The 19,689-nt window shown below is 50.0% G+C and overlaps 1 protein-coding gene across 2 annotated transcripts in view; it reads left to right on the top strand.

Moving 5' to 3' along the window:
• The window catches only part of LOC137429790 (integrin alpha-M), a 240,431-nt gene that overhangs the window by 54,440 nt on the left and 166,302 nt on the right, over window positions 1-19,689 (top strand). For both annotated transcript variants that reach the window (XM_078778582.1, XM_068120046.2), the window contains one exon: window positions 19,122-19,269. In XM_078778582.1, the coding sequence (XP_078634708.1) occupies window positions 19,122-19,269 (148 nt within the window). The remainder of the gene's footprint in view (window positions 1-19,121; window positions 19,270-19,689) is intronic.

The following is a 19,689-nucleotide window of genomic DNA, read 5'->3' as shown; positions in this document are numbered from 1 at the left end:
GAACGCCAGCGGTTGCCAAGCTCCACGCACCCATTACTCGTGCACCGCGCCCACCGCGTAGTCCGAGGCGTCCGTGGTGAGGGCGATCGGTGCATCGGGCGCCGGGTGCGCGAGCATGGTGGCGTTAGCCAAGGCGAGCTTCGCGCCCGTGAACGCCGTGTCCATCTGCTCGGTCCAGGTAACGTCGCCTTTGCCCGGCTTACCACGGAGAGCTTCGTGCAGGGGGCGCAGGAGCTGGGCGATACGGGGCAGGAACCGATGGTAAAAGTTCACCATGCCCAGGAACTCCTGCAGCCCTCTGATCGTGCGGGGGCGCGGAAACCCCTTCACCGCCTCCACCTTGGCCGGCAGGGGGACGGCTCCGTGCCTGGTGACACGGTGCGCCAGAAAATCGATTATGGCGGCGCCGAACCGGCACTTTGCGGGGTTCACAATCAGGCCATGCTGGCCCAGGCGTTCGAAGAGCGTGCGGAGGTGGCGTAGGTGCTCTTCGCGGGACGCGCTGGCGACGAGGATATCGTCCAGGTAGACGTAGACAAAATCCAAGTCGCGCAGGACGCTGTTCATCAGTCGCTGGAATGCCTGAGCCGCATTCTTCAGACCGAAGGGCATCCGCAGGAACTCGAAGAGTCCGAATGGCGTGATGACCGCCGTCTTCGGGACGTCCTCCGGCCTGACGGGGACCTGATGGTAGCCGCGTATGAGGTCCACCTTCGAGAAGAAGGACATGCCCGCCAAACGGGCGGAAAAGTCCTGAATGTGGGGGACGGGGTAGCGGTCGGGGGTGGTGGCGTCATTGAGACGGCGATAGTCCCCGCACGGTCGCCATCCCCCGCCGGGCTTCGGCACGATGTGCAGCGGCGACGCCCAAGCGCTCTCTGAGCGCCGAACGATGCCGAGTCGCTCCAGGGTAGCGAACGCCGCTTTTGCCACCGCCAGCTTCGTCGGCTCGAGGCGGCGTGCCCGGGCGTAGACCGGTGGCCCGACGGTGGGGATGTGATGGGCCACCCCATGCTTGACGGCCCCCGCCGAGAAGGTGGGCCGCGTGAGGGCCGGGAAGCCGGCGAGGAGGCGGGTGAATGTGTCCGCTGCCGGAAGCGTACAGACCAACGTGGCCGGAACCGAACCGTTCGGCAAACCGCTTGGCAAGCCGCTCGTTGAGCTGCTCGACGAGCTGGGCAGCGCACAAGCGAGCGAGCTGAACGTCTCGGCCTGGACAAGACGTCTGCGCTTTACGTCGACCAGGAGCCCATTAGCGCACAGGAAGTCCGCGCCAAGCAGTGCCATGGGCACGTCGGCGGTGACGAACGTCCATCGGAAAACCTGCCCTCCGAACCGCAGAGAGAGGCAGCATTTTCCGTACGTACGGATGGGCGTCCCGTTCGCGGCAAGCCGCGCGGGGCCCCCGCCCGCGGCGTGCTTGTCTGACGTGCCGGCGGGAACGACACTCACCTGTGCGACACGGCGCCCGGATAAGGTGTCCGTTATGAACAGCAGGCTGCTCGAACGGCCGGCGCTCATCGCCACTATTGAGCGCCGGCCCGGGCGTTTCCCGACCTGTTGAAGGAGCATGGCGGATGACATTGCCGAGCCTCGTGGCCAAACTTGGCGTGGAACCAGCACCAGGTGGTGGAGCTGGAGGAGCGCGGCTGGCTCCGCCAAGCCGGTGGAGTTGGCGGGTTTCCCCGCGGTGGCGGTTTTCGCCGCGGCGGTGGGCGGGGCGTGGCGGCGGTCATGAGGTGCGTATCAGCATGCTGCGTATGCTGTATAAGCTGATGCTGTGGAACAGCAGCATCAGCAGCATTAGCAGCATCAGCAGCATCAGCCACGAGGGCCGTGACGGCCACGCTGACTCTCGCCCGCGTGTCCGAAGCGGCGAAGTACTTGTCCGCCTCGGCCGCCAATGCTCGGGGTTCCGTTAGCCCGGTCCCGGCCAACTCGAGGCGAACCTGCGCTGGAAGTTGGCGACGGAAAAGCGCCCGGAATAGAGAACCGGGGGCTTCGTCGCCCAACAGTGACAGCATATGGTCCATTCTGACCGACGGGCGCGTGTCGCCGAGCTCGGGGAGATCCAGGAGGCGGTCGGCCCGTGCGTCGTCCGTGAGGCCGAACGTGGCTAGGAGTAGCCGCTTGAGTGCCCCGTACTTGTGGCCGTCCGGTGGGTGGCGAAGGACGGACACAACTCGAGCGGCCGTGCCGGGCCCGAGGGAGGCGACGACGTGGCAGTAGTGCATGTCGTCGTTGGTGAGGCGCCGAAGCTGAAATTGGGCTTCGGCTTGAACGAACCAGACTTCGGCCTGGGCCTCCCAAAATTCGGGAAGTTTAATCGCCATTGCCTTGTCGTTGGCCATTGCAATGGCGTCGTGTTCGGAAGGATCGCTACGGCAGATCCAACGTCGAGGTCACCATATAAAGCGCGATGCTGCGCACGCTAATGCTTACGCAAAGAGCAAGCAGACAACGTGGTTCATAAAAGAGTCTTTATTCAAAGTACTCAAACTGCAGCACTAAGCTGCTCAGGGCTGCGCGCTCCGCGTATATCGTGAGGCCACGCCTCTCTCCCTGGCGTGGCCCATCCCCACTTGGTGTGCGGGGTGATGTCACCGCGTCAGTGCTTTCGTGTCCGCCACAGTATCTTGATTTAGGAGTAGATGTTATAGGTGGAAAGACAGGTGTCTTTTCACTTTTAGAAAGACGGGCCCGCATGGCTGTTGTATCTTCACCGGACCGTATTTCATCTAACAAGGACGGTAGGGCCAGCAAGATTTCCGGTTTAATGGAAGCCAATGTACGAGAACGTAGTTCAGTACCATAACGTTGTTTGACTATTTTCGGTAGCGTCGGGTGGATTACTTGAAGCCAGCTGAGGACGACGACATTTTTGAGGGATGGAGTTAGCTCCTCGTCATCTGCAGGAACTTCACCATGGTGCGATATACCACCGTCATGGCGTAACAGATTGTCGTCGATAAAAGCTGCCAAGCGCTGGTGCAGGTCTTCTGGGCGTTCTTCTGGTTCTAAACGGATATCAGACAATTCTAGGAAATGTGCGCCGGTCGACTGAAAAGCGAAATGTAGGCGGATGACTTGCCATATATGATCTAAGGACATAGAATCATGGATGATCGTGTTGCGTGCAATGACTGGGCAATAATTGGCTATTTGACCAAGCATCATCTCCAACGCATTGACTTTTAGCTGAGCTAGCACTGCAGATGGGTGAAACGATTGTTCAAAATGAGAAAAAAGTGTGAAATTTGGCTCAGATATACTACACAGTATACTGAATAATTTCTGATTAGGGGGCCAAATTATTTAATTTCAAAATGGCCGCTATTGTGCCTGAAAACAGTAATATAAACATAGAAATCGATATATTAAAGCTATTTTTGCTCTGATTGAAAACACACAAAATGTCTAGAAAGGGTGCTGGTTGCCTGTTTCATCATTGCTGTTCTTGGGTTCAAACCAACATGGTTTCTAAATTCAAAATGGCCGCCAAAATGTCATTGTTCGCTGACATGAATGTGAAAATTAATGTTTTTCTTTTACTTTGAGTGAAAGTAACATAGGTTTTTACTTACATGTACATACCTACATTCACAAACAATAATTATATTCCACTGAAACCCACCACCACAAATAGGAGAGGGGAGGGGAGGGGTGGGGGAGAGGAGGGGAGACAGTGGAGAGAGGTAATTACCACAGAACTGATATTATGTGATTGCATTTTTACTCTTTATATCTTCTCTGTAGCCACTTTGTCTTTGTACTTTTGTACTTTCAGATCTGTTTCCACTTCCACACTGTCTCAGCACCAAAGTTCATGCTGTTCTTCACGCCTTTAGATGTAGCTGCCCTCCAAGCCTTTAGATGTAGCTGCCCCCCACGCCGTCAGACGTAGCTTGTACAATTATAATTGGCTCATAGTTGTAGAGGTGGCGGTTGTATATTAATTAGCAGATACTAACTAACCATGGCTAAATCATTTAAACTTTTAGATCACGGGCAACGCCTGGAAATGCCTTCAACATCTAAATTATCAGAACCAGTAGATTGGAACAAATGTATTTTGTGCCAAGAGACTACAAATGAACCACTAAAATGTCCAGGTAAATCAAGGAGGCCTGACGTCGACATTGAGATTGTGTATGCTAACCTTGTTAGTAATTTAGAAAGATTCCAAGAACTTGAAATACTTTCAGATGTCAATTTAGCAAGGTTGAATGATGGGAAGAGGGGTTGTTACAACCCAGCAGCCTAATGAAGCATAGTGGCACAAAAAGTGCAAAGATAAATACAACAGCACGAAAGCGAAGCGTGCAGAAAAGAGGATGATAGGGGAAGTTGAGAGTGAAACAACGAGTGCCTCACCAAAAAAGAAGAAAGTAACTCGAAACAGCAGTGGCTGTGAAACAAGAACATCACAAGATACTTGCCTCTTCTGTGGCAAATCCGGTGATCTTCATAAGGCATCAACGGTCAAATTAGACAGAAATGTCTGACGATGTGCAGATATTGTGCAAGACTATATATTACAGACTTGGCATTTAATATGGAATATATTTTTTTTCTTGACTTGGGTTTACTTTCTGAACTCAGTATATCAATCTGGTGAGTTTCTCTTACCCTTCGGTGATGTCTTTGTTGAAAGAACCATGTCACTGATTGTCTTTCGCATCAAGAAGTCAATAACCAGATTATATCACAGGTGGCACGACAAAATGTAAGGACAGGTACATTTGACGATTGGCTTCACAATCGGGTATATAAGGGTTGTTGCGTTCTGTATTAGTGGCAAACAACTGCTGCGCGTCTACAAAAGTTATTGCCGCTTCCTCTGGAGATGGTCCGTCAACTTGACAATGCTGTTTGTCATGGAGTGGTGGCTTTACGAAATTCTGGCATGAAGCAGCCTGCTATTGCTCGGCAGTATGGCATCACTCAAGGTCAGGTGTCAAAGATCCTGAAACGAAATGCTCAGAGGGGTGTCCCTTCTCCAATACCGAGGCCAGGACGTCCACGCAGAACCACAAGGAGAGATGATCGCCAGCTGCACCGGTTAGTCTGCAATGGCCGTACCAAGTCAGCTAATCGGCTTAGGGCTGAGTGGCAGCAACTGACAAATGTGCCTGTATCCAGAAGGCTAGTCAACCAACGACTGGTTCAAGCAGGCTATCGTGCCAGGCGTCCCCTGAGAAAGCCATGCCTGACCAGACAACACAGCCAGCGCCGAATGCAGTGGGCCAGAGAGCACCGTCAATGGCAGCCAGGACACTGGAATCACGTGACCTGCAGTGACGAGTCTAGATTTCTGGTCTATCGTCAAGATGGCCGCATCCGAGTGCACAGACAAGTGCATGAAGCCCACAACGAAGATTGTATAGTGCCAAGAGTCCAAGCTGGAGGTGGTGGGGTGACCGTTTGGGCTGCTTTTCATGCAGGGGGCAAAACTGACCTGGTTGTTCTGAATGGAAACCTGAACCAGTTCAAGTACAGGGTCATTCTGGAAGAAACATTGCTTCCATTTGCTCGTGCAGCCTTTCGAGAAAACTTTGTCTTCCAAGATGACAATGCACGGCCTCATCGTGCTCGCATGATCCAACACTTTCTTACTGACCGTGGTGTAGAGCATATGGAGTGGCCTGCCATGTCCCCGGATATGAATCCGATAGAGAACTTGTGGGCAGAATTAACGCGTCAAATCGACAACTTGGACCAGCAGCCCAGCACCTCTGTGCATGAATTGCAGCAGACTATTGTCACTGCTTGGCAAGCGATTCCTGTCCAAACCTTGGCAAATCTCATGAACAGCATGCCTCGACGTGTACGTGCTCTCATGAATGCTCGTGGGGGTTACACGAAGTACTGAACTGTAATTTTAATGTCCGTAATCCCAGTCATAACTTAGCTTTTGTTTTTGTTGAAAAAAAAATTTGGCTAATGTGCAAAATAAAGAGATACTTCTGGAAAACGTACAGAAGTTTAACACAGTATCGTCCGTGAATTGAGTTCGATATCAGTTTACATCACTTTCAAGGATCAATTTATTTGCTTCGAAATGTCAAATGTGGTTTTTGTTTCTTTTAAAGGTCACATTAACAAAATCTAGAATAATTTCAACATAATTCCAATGAACTTTTGGTTCTAAGTCATCTTGAAAAGTAAGTTCACCCCCACAAAAAAAGATTCCATATTAAATGCCAAGTCTATAATTGGAAAACTGAGTGCTGGAGATATGATGTCCCAAGATGCCATGTATCATACTTATTGTTTGACACAACTTTATAAGAAAGCAGAGCTGGCAAATTGAGCTGAAAGGAAAGAAAGGGCAATACCATGTAGCAAGCAACTACATGGTATTGCCCTAGCAGAGCTTCTATCATATATCGAAGCAGAAGCAGAAGACTTGTGCACTTTTTTCCAGGTTGTGTGTGTCCTGCCAAGTTCACGATGGAAATATAGAGGAATTCTTTCGACATGAGAATCAAAGTTATCCTCCGTCACGATCAAAATTCGGAGATCTTCGTTCAGGAACAAAGGCAGACCTTCTTGAATGTCTCCAAGACACATATCCTACGCCCCCTGAAGATACCCCCTAAGTAGATGTTATTCGCCTTGATGGTGCTGCTGTCATTAATATACTGAAGCCTGGTTTAGCGAAAACATTCAGTGAGTATGCAGAACTCGTATTCCTGCCCTATGTTCAGTCTCAGCTTAGGAAAGCCAGCAGAGTCGATATTGTTTGGGATGAATACATTCCAAATAGTCTTAAGACAGCACAGGGTGGTCCCCCTGTGCTGTCTTTCCCTCGTGGTCCCCCTGTGCTGTCTTTCCCTTGCGGTCCCCCTGTGCTGTCTTTCCCTTGCGGTCCCCCTGTGCTGTCTTTCCCTCGCGGTCCCCCTGTACTGTCTTTCCCTCGTGGTCCCCCTGTGCTGTCTTTCCCTCGTGGTCCCCCTGTGCTGTCTTTCCCTCGTGGTCCCCCTGTGCTGTCTTTCCCTCATGGTCCCCCTGTGCTGTCTTTCCCTCGCGGTCCCCCTGTGCTGTCTTTCCCTCGCGGTCCCCCTGTACTGTCTTTCCCTCATGGTCCCCCTGTGCTGTCTTTCCCTCGTGGTCCCCCTGTACTGTCTTTCCCTCGCGATCCCCCTGTACTGTCTTTCCCTCGCGGTCCCCCTGTGCTGTCTTTCCCTCGCGGTCCCCCTGTGCTGTCTTTCCCTCGCGGTCCCCCTGTGCTGTCTTTCCCTCATGGTCCCCTTGTGCTGTCTTTCCCTCGCGGTCCCCCTGTGCTGTCTTTCCCTCGCGGTCCCCATGTGCTGTCTTTCCCTCGTGGTCCCCCTGTGCTGTCTTTCCCTCGCGGTTGTCAGCTCTTTCACGAGCCTCGATTCAGTATACAAAAAAAAAGAGGAAAAAAAAAAAAGGGCAACAGCAAGGCAAAAGAGGGGAAAAGGTACAAGGAGACGTGTGCAGCCAAGCACCAAGATACCAGGTAACTGGCAAGCATTCCTTAGAATCGATGAGAACAAAATGGAACTCTTTGCGTTCCTGGCTCAACAAGCTGTCGCAATCCATGGTGAAAGGAAGGTCATCTCTACCTTTGGCAAACTGATTCTGCTGAACTCCCCAGTGGAGGATATCAGCCGCTTATCTCCTTGCACCCACGAGGAAGCTGATACAAGACTTCTACTGCATGCAGCAGATGCTGCTGCTACTGGATGCCAGTGAGCGATGCTACGGACTGTTGACACAGACGTGGTCGTTATATGTGCAGCTTTGTTTACCCAAACGAACCTCGAAGAGATGTGGGTATTATTCCGCACCGGCAAGCATTGTAGACTGATACCAGTGCATGCAATCGCCAAGTCCTTAGGACCAGAGAAATCTATGTCTCTACTGATGTTTCACACTTTCACTGGCTGTGACCAAACATCCTTTTTCCTTAACAAAGGAAAGAAAACTGCATGGACAACGAGCAAGGTATTCCCGGATGTGCTGGGTGCATTTGCTGCTCTTGGTAGAGTTCCACCGTCCGAAGAAGAGTTGAGAGCACATATTCCGACAATTGAGCAGTTTGTTGTTCTCATGTACGACAGAACAAGTTGCTGTGAGAGTGTTGATGATGCCCGCAAAGAACTCTTCACTCAAAAGGGAAGGTCAATTGAATTCATCCCACCGACCTCAGCAGCACTCTTCCAGCATGCAAAAAGAGCAATCTTTCAGGCTGCATACATCTGGGGACAAGCCCTACTACGTGCCCCAGAGTTACCTAATCCATGTGACTGGGGTTGGACAAGAGGATCGTCGGACTTGTGGCAGCCTCTGTGGACACAACTGCCTGAAGCTTGCAAATCTTGCTCAGAACTTATCAAGTGTGGCTGCAATGTGGACAGAGGGTGTCTTGGCCAGTGCAAATGTGTTAAGGCCAGAATGCCATGTCAACCTATTGTAAATGTCACGGAGACTGTGAATGACAGTAAAGTGGCAGCCATGTTAAGCTACCTGTCATTTTAGATGTACTTTGTGCCCTGATCACAAAAATTACAATTATAAGTCATAAAGGAATGCATTTCACAGGTAATGCTTAATAGTAACAATAATTCTGCTTGCATGTATAAACTTGCTGTAAGTTTGCAAGCGTGATTTTAGGTGCGGCCATTTTGAATTTAGAGGTCATATCTGATTCTGGCACAACAATGGAAATTTCTTATCAAGATGTGCTTAGTATACAAAAACCGACCTTTGTACCAATGTTTATGCTTCCCATCCCAAAAAATTAATAAAAAGTGGCAGGATTTCTGTGTAAGTGGCGGCCATTTTGAATTTGGTGGCCATATTGGATTCTGGGACTGACATTGGAATGCCCCCTTATCAAGATGTGTTTAGGAGACACATACATACCTTCGTGGCAATGTTCATGCTTGACATTGAAAATAAACATAAAAAGTGGCAGGATTTCTGTGTAAGTGGCGTCCATTTTGAATTTGGCGGCCATATTGGATTTTGGGACTGAAATTGAATTGGCCCCTAATCAAGATGTCTTTAGTATACTAAGACCTAGCTCTGTGCCAATTTTCACACTTTTTTCTCAAAATGAACAATGTCTTGTATTGGTGCACCTATCTGCAGCACTAAGCTGTGCGGTGATTGCCTTGAATAATATTGTTGTGGATATGAGAATGGTGTTTTTTTTATTGTGTAATAAATTGTAAAATATCACCCTCCCTCCTCCAGTTGTTGTGTATAAAGGTCAAAGGGCGTCCCTTAGGTCATATACCATCACGTAGCTAAATCATAGATTTCCTCCTTGTTGGTAGTTATTTCCTTATTCTGTGTATTAGGTTAAGGCTCTGTTTCCAACTAGTTAACACTGCATTGCATCGAATTCAAACAAAGGTAGTATCCCCTTTCAATTTCCCCAGAACCTCCATGGGATCCCCCTTTTGTCAGCTGCATTAACAAATTCCTCTGCGCGGTTTGCTGCATTACGCTGTTCTTTGGGCTTGTGGTTTTCGCCGCAGCTGCTGGGCGGTTTTCACCGTGACTCCATTAGCCACGAGGTGGGCTCGGAGAAGAAGGGGGAGGAGCCGCCGAATCCAGGGCGTTGGCCGCCCCTCGTCAAGGGCGGAGCCAAAAGAGGCCGTGCGAGCCAACCGGCACGGCAGTAAGCGACCCGGTAGGCGTGCCGAGAGAGCTCGCAGGGGGAGGTCGAGGCGCGCTATAAAACGCGTGCGCATGCGTCAGAACAGTGGTTGTCGGTGGTGAGGAGTTGGTTGTTGGTGGCTGAAAGAAGAGATATGGAAAGCCTTTTGACAAGTTGAGTTGCGTCAGAGAAACGGAAGGAAGTTGATTGAGTTGCCGTGACAAAGCGAGTTGGCGTGCCAAAGAGAGTGGGAGAAGTGAAGAGAAGTGAAGAGAAGTGAGGCGGAGTGAGGTGGAGTGAAGTGAAGAGAGACAGCAAGCCTTTTGAGAGTTGAGTTGCGGAGGAGCACAAAGGGTCGAACGAGAGTGGCGTTGGGGACACCAAGGTTTTCCCGCCAAGAACGCGCGTCGACTCCTGGAGCCGGACCTCGACGCCTACAGTGGCCAGGGCCTTCCCATTCCTCCTTCCAGCCAATCCCTACTCTGCAATTCCCCGTGTGAGTCTGTCTTTGTTTGTTCTGTCCCTGGGTTAATTAAGACTGTAAGAGATAAGCTAGAATTTTCACTGTGTCCGCTTCTTCTTCTGTTTTTATTTTATTATCTTTTCCTACTCCTTGGTTGCTTTCAATTGTGTAAATAGTAAATAAATCATATTCGTATTTCCTACTTCCACCACCACCACTTTCCTATTACTAAATAGTAAATTCCTACTACTTCCACCACTACGTCTTCCTCTTCTTCACATCCGTCGTCTTTGTCTTTTCCAAATTGAATACCTGTGGCACGATTTGGCCAACGTTCAGGAATCGGGTCTAGTCATTGTTAATAGTTCGTGCCGCGGTTGCTTAAGACCGCTCGGCAATTAACATCTGTCCGCGGTACGAACGGGGCTGTGCCACCGGCCTTTCCGGAGGTCGCTGTACAGCCACAGGGACCACGTCGGTCAGTCATAAGCTAGGGGATTAATCCCCCCTTGTAAGTGGGGAAGGCCGACGTTGGATTCCGTAACATTTGGTGTCGGGAGCGAGATTCGGACCTGAAGCGCTTAGCGCGCTCAAAATTACGAGTGGGCCAAAATTTTGTTTTATAAAATCTTAAATTTGAAAATCGTGCCATGGATGGTCAAGGCGACGGGATGCCGGTGGGGGAAATAGAAGCGGGGTTAGGGGTAACCCAGGACCCCAGGGAAATGTATGTGGGGGAAATGGAGGAGAACAATGAGGAGGTGGTTGAGGAGGTATCAGGCGCACAAAATGGCGCCCTCGCGCACGTGGTTGGAGGGTCACAAAATGGCGGCGCCGCGGAGGGCGAGCCCGCGGTGGCGGCTGGGGACGCTGGGCAAACCGAGTTTGACCTCAGATTATTATTGACCCAACTGAATGCAAAAATGGATAGGAGGGGGGGCCAAATTGAAGCAATAACGAATGAAATGAGGGCCGATAATGAGGGACTGGCGAGGGACAAGGCCAGGTATGAGGCAAAGTGGGTGGAAAGGGACAGAGACCGCAGGTTGGGCGAGCAGGTCCCACGGGTGCACGAGGAGTAAAGCGGGTCAAGGAGCACTGGTTGGGCGAAGGGGAGAAAAGCACGGGTACAATGACGGGTGTAGAGATCGCGACCCGGGGTATGGGGCAGCCGGCGACCGCTGAAGTACAAGTGGGAATTTTAATAAAGCCAGCGGTCGTTGAGGTGAATAAAGAAAAAGAAATAATGGGTATAGTTAAAATTGAAGAGACGACGGAGGTAGCCCAGGAATCGGAGGAAGGAATGGAATCCGTGCAAAGTCCGTGCTCACATCACGATGCTGTGCTCATTAATCCTTATAAAGATTTGCAGGTGTTGGTGCAGGGAGGAAGAAGAACCCCGAAGGTGAGACGGGCTGTATGTGGTGCCGGGAGATTTTGTAAGAGGGGGTTTGGCGCGAAGAGAATTGTCGCGCGATTGGGGTCAATATGGCACCCGGGCGTTGGTGAAGGGTCCCGGATGAGTGGAAATGGCGTGCGTGTGAGGAAAAAGTGTGCATCGGGGAATGCGCGTGTTACGAAGCGCGAGTGTGAAACCGAGTGCGAGCGAGAATGCACGTCGGGGTGTACGGAGTGTGACACATGGAGTGAGAGCGATACGGAGTGTACGTGCGAGGGTGAGTGCGACACGGAGAGTAAGGTGGTGGTGGAACGTGTGCGAGGAAGCACACCTGAGTTGGTTGTGGCGTGGGTGTGGGAGAGCCCATCGGAGCGCGTTAGTGGGTGGATGCAAGAGTGCACGCCCATGGTGAGTGGTACGGAGTACGTACCGAGTGAGGAGAGTGCGCAAGAAGGTGCGCGGGAGGTGTGGGGTGTAACAGGGAGTGCGTTGGTGGAATGGATGGAGTGTGTGGAATGGACGGGCGGCGTTGGAACGCCGGGCTTGGTGAGTGTGGAAAGGGTCGCGTGTGCATGTGGGCATGCGAGTGAAGCATCAACGTTGACCGGGTTAGCAGTTAGGGCAACGGATAGCCGATGTGAGCGCTCGGTGCGCGGCGCGCTTCGTTGGATGCGAAGCTTCGCGCGGATCGCGCTTTGTTGGATGCGAAGCTTCGCGCAGATCGATGCTGCTTCGCCCCACTACGGAGCGTCGCGCACGATTCGGGTCGGGCCCCGCACCGAATGGTCGGAGCCGCGTCAGAGCAGCGATCGGCGCGATTCCAGGGGAAGGGAGCCGGGTTGGACCTTCGCCCCCTGGCGGGGACGGGGTTCCGACCGGGCGAGCCTCGGTCGTCGGGCCGGAGACCGCAAGGTTCCGAGCCGCGATGATGCGTGGAACCTCGGCCCGAGCATGCCTCCCCCCCAGAATCATGAATGCCGGACGGATCCAACTGCAGGCGACCAAACCACCCGCATTCATTGCTCGGCTTTGCGAAGCCGAGCTTTGGAAATGAATTGGCGCACCGAGAGGCTCAAGTGAGTAGACGTGTGATGATGATAGTGTTTTGGACCCGAAATTGAAAAGCAAAATTTGATGATTGGCAGATTGAGGATTGGTAGAATGATTGGCAGATGATTGGCAAATTTTTGATTGGCTGGAATTTGGTGAGCAAAATTGATAGTGAGAGATACCCGATGTGGTGGGATGGCAACTCTGCCATCCCTCACATCAGGGGGCAAAGGAGCACTAGTTATGGGGTTGGCAGTGAAAACTAGCCCGGGAGGGTTAGGATATCGTGTGTAGGGATCTAGAGAAGATGACCATAGGTAACGGTAAGGTTAGGTAGTGACAATGATACCTGTAGTGGGGACGCAGGTAGATTAGTTTGGATTATAATGACGAGGGAGCGCAATAGTTTAAAGGGGCGACTGGGAAGCGCAAGTTCCAGAGGGGTGTAGTTAGATAAGATGATGCCGTGTGTTTGAGAATCGAAAGTGTATTGAGCGTGGAAGTGTATGGAGCAGTGAGTGAGGAACGATTGAGATTGCACAGGTGTGCAACTGAACAGGTGTATGGAGCAGTGTATGAGTGAGTGATGGTGATGTGTGTTGTGTTGACCAAATGGTCCAGGGAGGAAGGAGGGTGCAGGTGGCACCAGGTGATTGCACAAGTGTGCAACTACAGGTGAATGGAGAATGGCTGTGTGGATTACATGGAGTGTGGAATATATGGAGTATGGAATGGATGGTCGTGGAGTGAGTATGGTGGAAACTGTGGAGTGGAGTGGATGGTGCGAAGGTGTGGATGGGGGAAAGGAGGATGGACCCCATCACGAATACCCGGGGAGGGTAGTGTAAGAGTTAGGTAGAGGGTACAGGTAAATTGTGGTTGGATATTGGCATCTGTGGTGCGTGGTGGAAGAATGATGGTTGGATGGGTGCATTAGTGTCGTGGAAATGGCTGGGTGTGTAGCCTGTTAGTGTGTGTAGTTGGTTGGGCACTCCACCACTGTGAGGATGTCGGCCAGGTGAGGCCGCAGGTGGGCTCTGGGAGCCGGTAGAGTAGTTGTGGATGGGGCCCGAGGATCCAGAGGACGGACCCGGGTAGCCCAGTGCCAGAGGGCACCGAGTGGGGAGAGCACCAGAGGGCCTTCCCCAGGTAGATAGGTTAGGGTAAGGAGCAGGTAAGCTCGGAGGCAACTGCAGTGGTGGAGGTGTGCAGGTGGGTAGACCTGCTGGGAGAGCTACACGACTCAGCCCGGAAATTGTGCAAGGGCACAGGGAGTTGAATCGGGGGAGTGAGACCCCAAATTGATGAAGCACCACAGTTTGGTCAATGGGAATTTGGTTCTTAAAACCGCATAGAGTAAGATTGCCAATGGATTGGCAGGGGAAAGACCCCGGGTAGTGTAAAGTGTGTTAATGTCATTTAGAGGATAGTTAGGATTAAGAATCTCCTTGCACCATCTACATCCACTCACCTGAGGTGACGTACCTCCACACCATGCCATGGATGTTTTTGATTATTTTTATTGTGCAAATGTTTGGAATGTGAGACGCATCATGACGTGGGTGTGACATTGTGCTTTGTTGTTCCATCTCTCCCTCCTTATGAGGATTGATGATGAATTGGGTGATGGCGAATTTGGTGTAGGAGAAATATGGGGGAGACGTGACAGTAGTGACAAATTTGTAAAGGTGTAGATTTTTGTACATATGGGGTAAGGGCAAGGGTTGAGTAGGTAACAGGGGGGGGGTGACATACGGTAGGGACGAGCTTTTCTCCGCTCAGTCTCCAGACGCACCTCACCTTGCATTGCCTTTATTGATGTGTACCCTTGTGACCTTACCCCTCGCTCACCTGTCTTCTTCCCCCCCCTTGTCTCCCACCCGAGGACCGTGCGCCACTGGGCACCGAGGGTAGCGTGCGGGAGTCCGCCATTGTGCGCCCGAACTCTCGCAACCACAGCTGTCTGCATCGATGCACCACGTATGGACCACATGTCTGTGGCTGAGCACCACTTATGGACCCCATGGGTTGGGGCATGGCCCCTCTGCTGGAACCGGCCATGAAGGCCCGAGATCTTGCTGGCGGACCTTGGTCACAGGGCACCTATGCCACACAGGTGAACCACCCCTAGTCGGCCCTGTGGGCCATAAATAAAAAACGGACACGTTTTCTGCACTCTTATTATGTCCAAATAGGCCGCCAGTAAGAAAATGAAGAAAGACAACATCTGGAAAAACGACACTAGCCAGCAGAGGGAGCTGAAGAGCAAGAGACCACCAGCAGGGTTTGTTTTTATTTTTATTCATGAACTGTGATGACTGTGCACCAAAGGGTGCTTTTTGGTGCTTTCTGGTGCGTCGATGCAGGGCAGACTGTCTCCTCCCCAAAAGAACAATCACAGGTCCTGGGTTGCGTTTTGTAAATAAAATAGCGTCAACTGTAAATAATGCTCCCCCATCGTTCATGTTTTAGTTTGAAAAACATTCCGAAATTCGGTTAGCTGTGGGTGTGAAACTGTTAGGTAGGGTGCAATGCAGCAGGGGGACATACTTATTTGTGTTTTAAAACTGTCACACTCAGGGTCAGGTTAAATGTAGAGGGAACTACACCTACGTGCCACACTAAAAGTAAAAGTAATAGGCCCGGGACGTGCCTAAGAGGAGGAGGGTGCAGTGTTGTGGATATGAGAATGGTGTTTTTTTATTGTGTAATAAATTGTAAAATATCACCCTCCTTCCTCCAGTTGTTGTGTATAAAGGTTAAAGGGCGTCCCTTAGTTAGGTCATATACCATCACGTAGCCAAATCATAGATTTCCTCCTTGTTGGTAGTTATTTCCTTATTCTGTGTATTAGGTTAAGGCTCTGCTTCCAACTAGTTAACACTGCATTGCATCGAATTCAAACAAAGGTAGTATCCCCTTTCAATTTCCCCAGAACCTCCATGGGATCCCCCTTTTGTCAGCCGCATTAACAAATTCCTCTGCGCGGTTTGCTGCATTACGCTGTTCTTTGGGCTTGTGGTTTTCGCCGCAGCTGCTGGGCAGTTGTCACCGCGACTCCATTAGCCACGAGGTGGGCTCGGAGAAGAAGGGGGAGGAGCCGCCGAATCCAGGGCGTTGGCCGCCCCTCGTCATCAAGGGCGGAGCCAAAAGAGGCCGTGCGAGCCAACCGGCACGGCAGTAAGCGGCCCGGTAGGCGTGCCGAGAGAGCTCGCGGGGGGAGGTCGAGGCGCGCTATAAAACGCGTGCGCATGCGTCAGAACAGTGGTTGTCGGTGGTGAGGAGTTGGTTGTTGGTGGCTGAAAGAAGAGATACGGAAAGCCTTTTGACAAGTTGAGTTGCGTCAGAGAAACGGAAGGAAGTTGATTGAGTTGCCGTGACAAAGCGAGTTGGCGTGCCAAAGAGAGTGGGAGAAGTGAAGAGAAGTGAGGCGGAGTGAGGCGGAGTGAAGTGAAGAGAGACAGCAAGCCTTTTGAGAGTTGAGTTGCGGAGGAGCACAAAGGGTCGAACGAGAGTGGCGTTGGGGACACCAAGGTTTTCCCGCCAAGAACGCGCGTCGACTCCTGGAGCCGGACCTCGACGCCTACAGTGGCCAGGGCCTTCCCATTCCTCCTTCCAGCCAATCCACTCTGCAATTCCCCGTGTGAGTCTGTCTTTGTTTGTTCTGTGCTTGGGTTAATTAAGGCTGTAATAGATAAGCTAGAATTTTCACTGTGTCCGCTTCTTCTTCTGTTTTTATTTTATTATCTTTTCCTACTCCTTGGTTGCTTTCAATTGTGTAAATAGTAAATAAATCATATTCGTATTTCCTACTTCTGTCTTCCTCTTCTTCACATCCGTCGTCTTTGTCTTTTCCAAATTGAATACCTGTGGCACGATTTGGCCAACGTTCAGGAATCGGGTCTAGTCATTGTTAATAGTTCGTGCCGTGGTTGCTTAAGACCGCTCGGCAATTAACATCTGTCCGCGGTACGAACGGGGCTGTGCCACCGGCCTTTCCGGAGGTCGCTGTACAGCCACAGGGACCACGTCGGTCAGTCATAAGCTAGGGGATAAATCCCCCCTTGTAAGTGGAGAAGGCCGACGTTGGAATCCGTAACAATATATTCACCATCGTCGGTGAAGCCCCGGAGAGGTGTTGTCCTCGTTTTCGTGAGCCATTGTGAGCCAGTCACAAGAAACGGGGTGAAACTCGGGTCCAGCGATAACATGTAATGGAGATTTTGTTTCCAGTTTTCAAAAGAATTAATCGTCTCTGATTTAGTAAGACACCATTGTTTGGGAGCCCGATGTGAGTTTGCAATCGTCGTAAGTATAGATACAAATGTTACTCATCATAGATACAAGATACAAATGTTTTTTTTTTTTTGTTTTTTTTTTTTTTTGTGTATACAAGATCGAGGCTCGTGAAAGAGCGAACATTAATCACACAGAAAGACAAACCGACACATAAAACATATAACATCGGGAGCGGTAGACAAGATGGGGAGAGAGGGGGAAGGGGGAAGAGGGGGAATTTGAGAGCAGGGACCGAGAGACATGGAGACATCGAGAGATCTGAGAGAGGGCGAGGGCTTTGGGGGCGGGGGCATGGGAAGGGGGGGGGGGTGGGAGAGGTATAAAATATATGGCCACTGCCAGGACTTCCAGGAAAGAAGTTGGAATTTCAAACAAGGTGGATCTGGGGTGAATTAGCGGGGGTAGAAACGATCAAGGTTTTGGATGGGGGAAGATAAGAGATGGTTTGTGAACAGCTGTTTTAAAGACCTGGAGGGAGGAGTGGGATTGAAGGGAGTGAGGGAGTTTGTTCCAGAGGCGGGAGAAAAGAGGAATGAAAGAGTGAAGGTGAGCAGACAGCCGAGATTTCGGCAGTTTAACCATCAGAGGGTTGCTGGCAGATCTTGTGCGACCTGTAGGAATATTTGGGGGACAGAGCACAGAGAGAGCTGGGGGTGCAAGGCCGGAGAGGAGTCGGTAGAAGACAGAAAGACCACCTACCTGCCTGCGGTGAGTGAGTGAAAGGCCCTCAGAGATAGCTTCATCGCGGGAGATTCCAATAATTCTGAAAGCTTTGGTTTCAACAGTAGCCTATTGGACCTAATCGTGTTCTCACTCCATCGGATCACACACAGCACGCCGTTTCTGTGAATAGATCGAGCTTTATTCGGAGCTCACGCAAAACACATCAAGCTCAAGGAAATCAGAGCGCGAAGAGGAAGAAGATCATCAATGCGACAAAAAGGCACAACCGAGCATGCGCGGGACGGCGCCAGACGGCGTCACGTCCTATGTACTAAAGTACTAAACCAACAAAAACCAATAGGCTACTGGTGGTGATTGTTCGGTTAAGAGGTTGGCTTTTTTACTTTCCCATCTGAACACATAGCTCATGGTGATACTATCTGTTTTATATCTAGCCTAAATTGTTCATTTGTTCATTTTTACCTCCGCCACCAATACAAAGGTGGATGGAGATTATGTTTTTCCCCCTGTCTGTCCATTTGTCTGTCCGTTGTCCGTTTGTTTGTGAACAAGATATCTCAAAAAGTTGTGGACAGATTCGGACGAAATTTGGCAGAGATGTAGCGTATGTTACAAGGATGAAATGATTAGATTTTGGTGAAGATCCGGATTCGGATCCGGCTACTAGAATTTTTAAGTGGTTCTTCACCATTGGGAGATAGGGCCAAAAACGATAATAGCAGGATATCCCAAAAGGTTGTGGACAGATTTGGACAAAACTTGGTGGAGAGCTTGTGTGTGTGTGACAAGGAAGAATAGATTCGATTTTGGTGAAGATCTGATTATGGATTCGGATATGAGAATTATTTAATTTTTAAAGTGATTCTTCACCTTTGGGAGATAGGGCTAAAACCAACATATAGCGGGATATCTCAAAAAGTTGTGGACGGATTTGGAGAAACTTGGTGGACAGGTTGTGTGTGTGTGTGACAAGGAAGAATCGATTCAATTTTCGTGAAGATCCGGATCCGGATAGTATAATTTTAAAAGTGATTATTCACCATTGGGAGATAGGGCAAAAAAACGATATTTATCACGATATCTCAAAAAATTATGGACGGATGATTTTGATTAAATGTGATTCTGTATTGTGACTTTCTGGTCTACTCTAGGATACAAAACGTAAACTGTTTACCTGGTGGAGTTATGCTCTCCAATGAGTGCCGTTCTAGTCTCCTAATGTCCTTATCTCCAACAACAACAACTGTGATGATGCTGGATGTCTTCCCCAACAGCTCTAGATAATGTTGGAAAAAAACTTTGAAAATTGGCACAGAAAAAATATTGCTTTGCGAAAAATATAACATGCATTTAATCATCATGGAATAGCCTCGTAGAATGCGGCACCAGCAGCAGGAATCCAATATTTTTGTGATTCAAATCACTAAAGGTAGCTGCAGTAATTAACAATGAGAGGACTGTGATCGAATGTGGGAACCAGAAGATGCAGAGATTCTGTTCCTTTTTGCCATTTGTTTTATTCCTGGATTTAAATGGCATGTTGTTTTGATGATCAATATTTTCTTTCCACCTGTTGGAATATTTTTCAGGATGTCACTTTGTTTGGAGCACCAGGCATGTACGATTGGACAGGAGCAGTGCTGCAACAAGCCAATGGGAAGCTTGTCACTTCGATACGTGAGGTCCAAATGAAGAATCGAAAAGCCATATACCTTGAGTCATCGGACAGCTACATTGGTTAGAACTATAATCTATCTATAATTCCACTAATCTCTGTGTGTATGTTTGTTTGTATGTTTGTCTGTGACCGCTGTTTCTCGACAACTACCGGTCCGATATACTTGAAACTTGCCAGGTATATTGCTGGGGACCCGAGGATGTGCCTTTTCAAGGTTTTAAATTAATCGCAGAAGTACTTACCGAGCTATGTCCAAAAAACGATTCAACCAATCAGAGAGCAGCGAGCTATCACGTGTGCCGAACGTGGCGAACACACTCTGCCTCGGATGGCACATTTGAGAGCGTATTCATTTATTTCCCGTCGGCAAACTATGTTGCCGTTAAACTATGTTTTAAAACTAATTATAAAACTAATAAAAACTAATTTGCGATTCATCGTAACTGCGATATACGACCTTCCGGACAGTGAGGACTGCA

Source organism: Myxine glutinosa, chromosome 1 (assembly GCF_964187855.1).
Source record: "Myxine glutinosa chromosome 1, kmMyxGlut1.1, whole genome shotgun sequence".
NCBI lineage: Eukaryota > Metazoa > Chordata > Myxini > Myxiniformes > Myxinidae > Myxine > Myxine glutinosa.
This window is presented reverse-complemented; position numbering and strand designations above follow the sequence as displayed.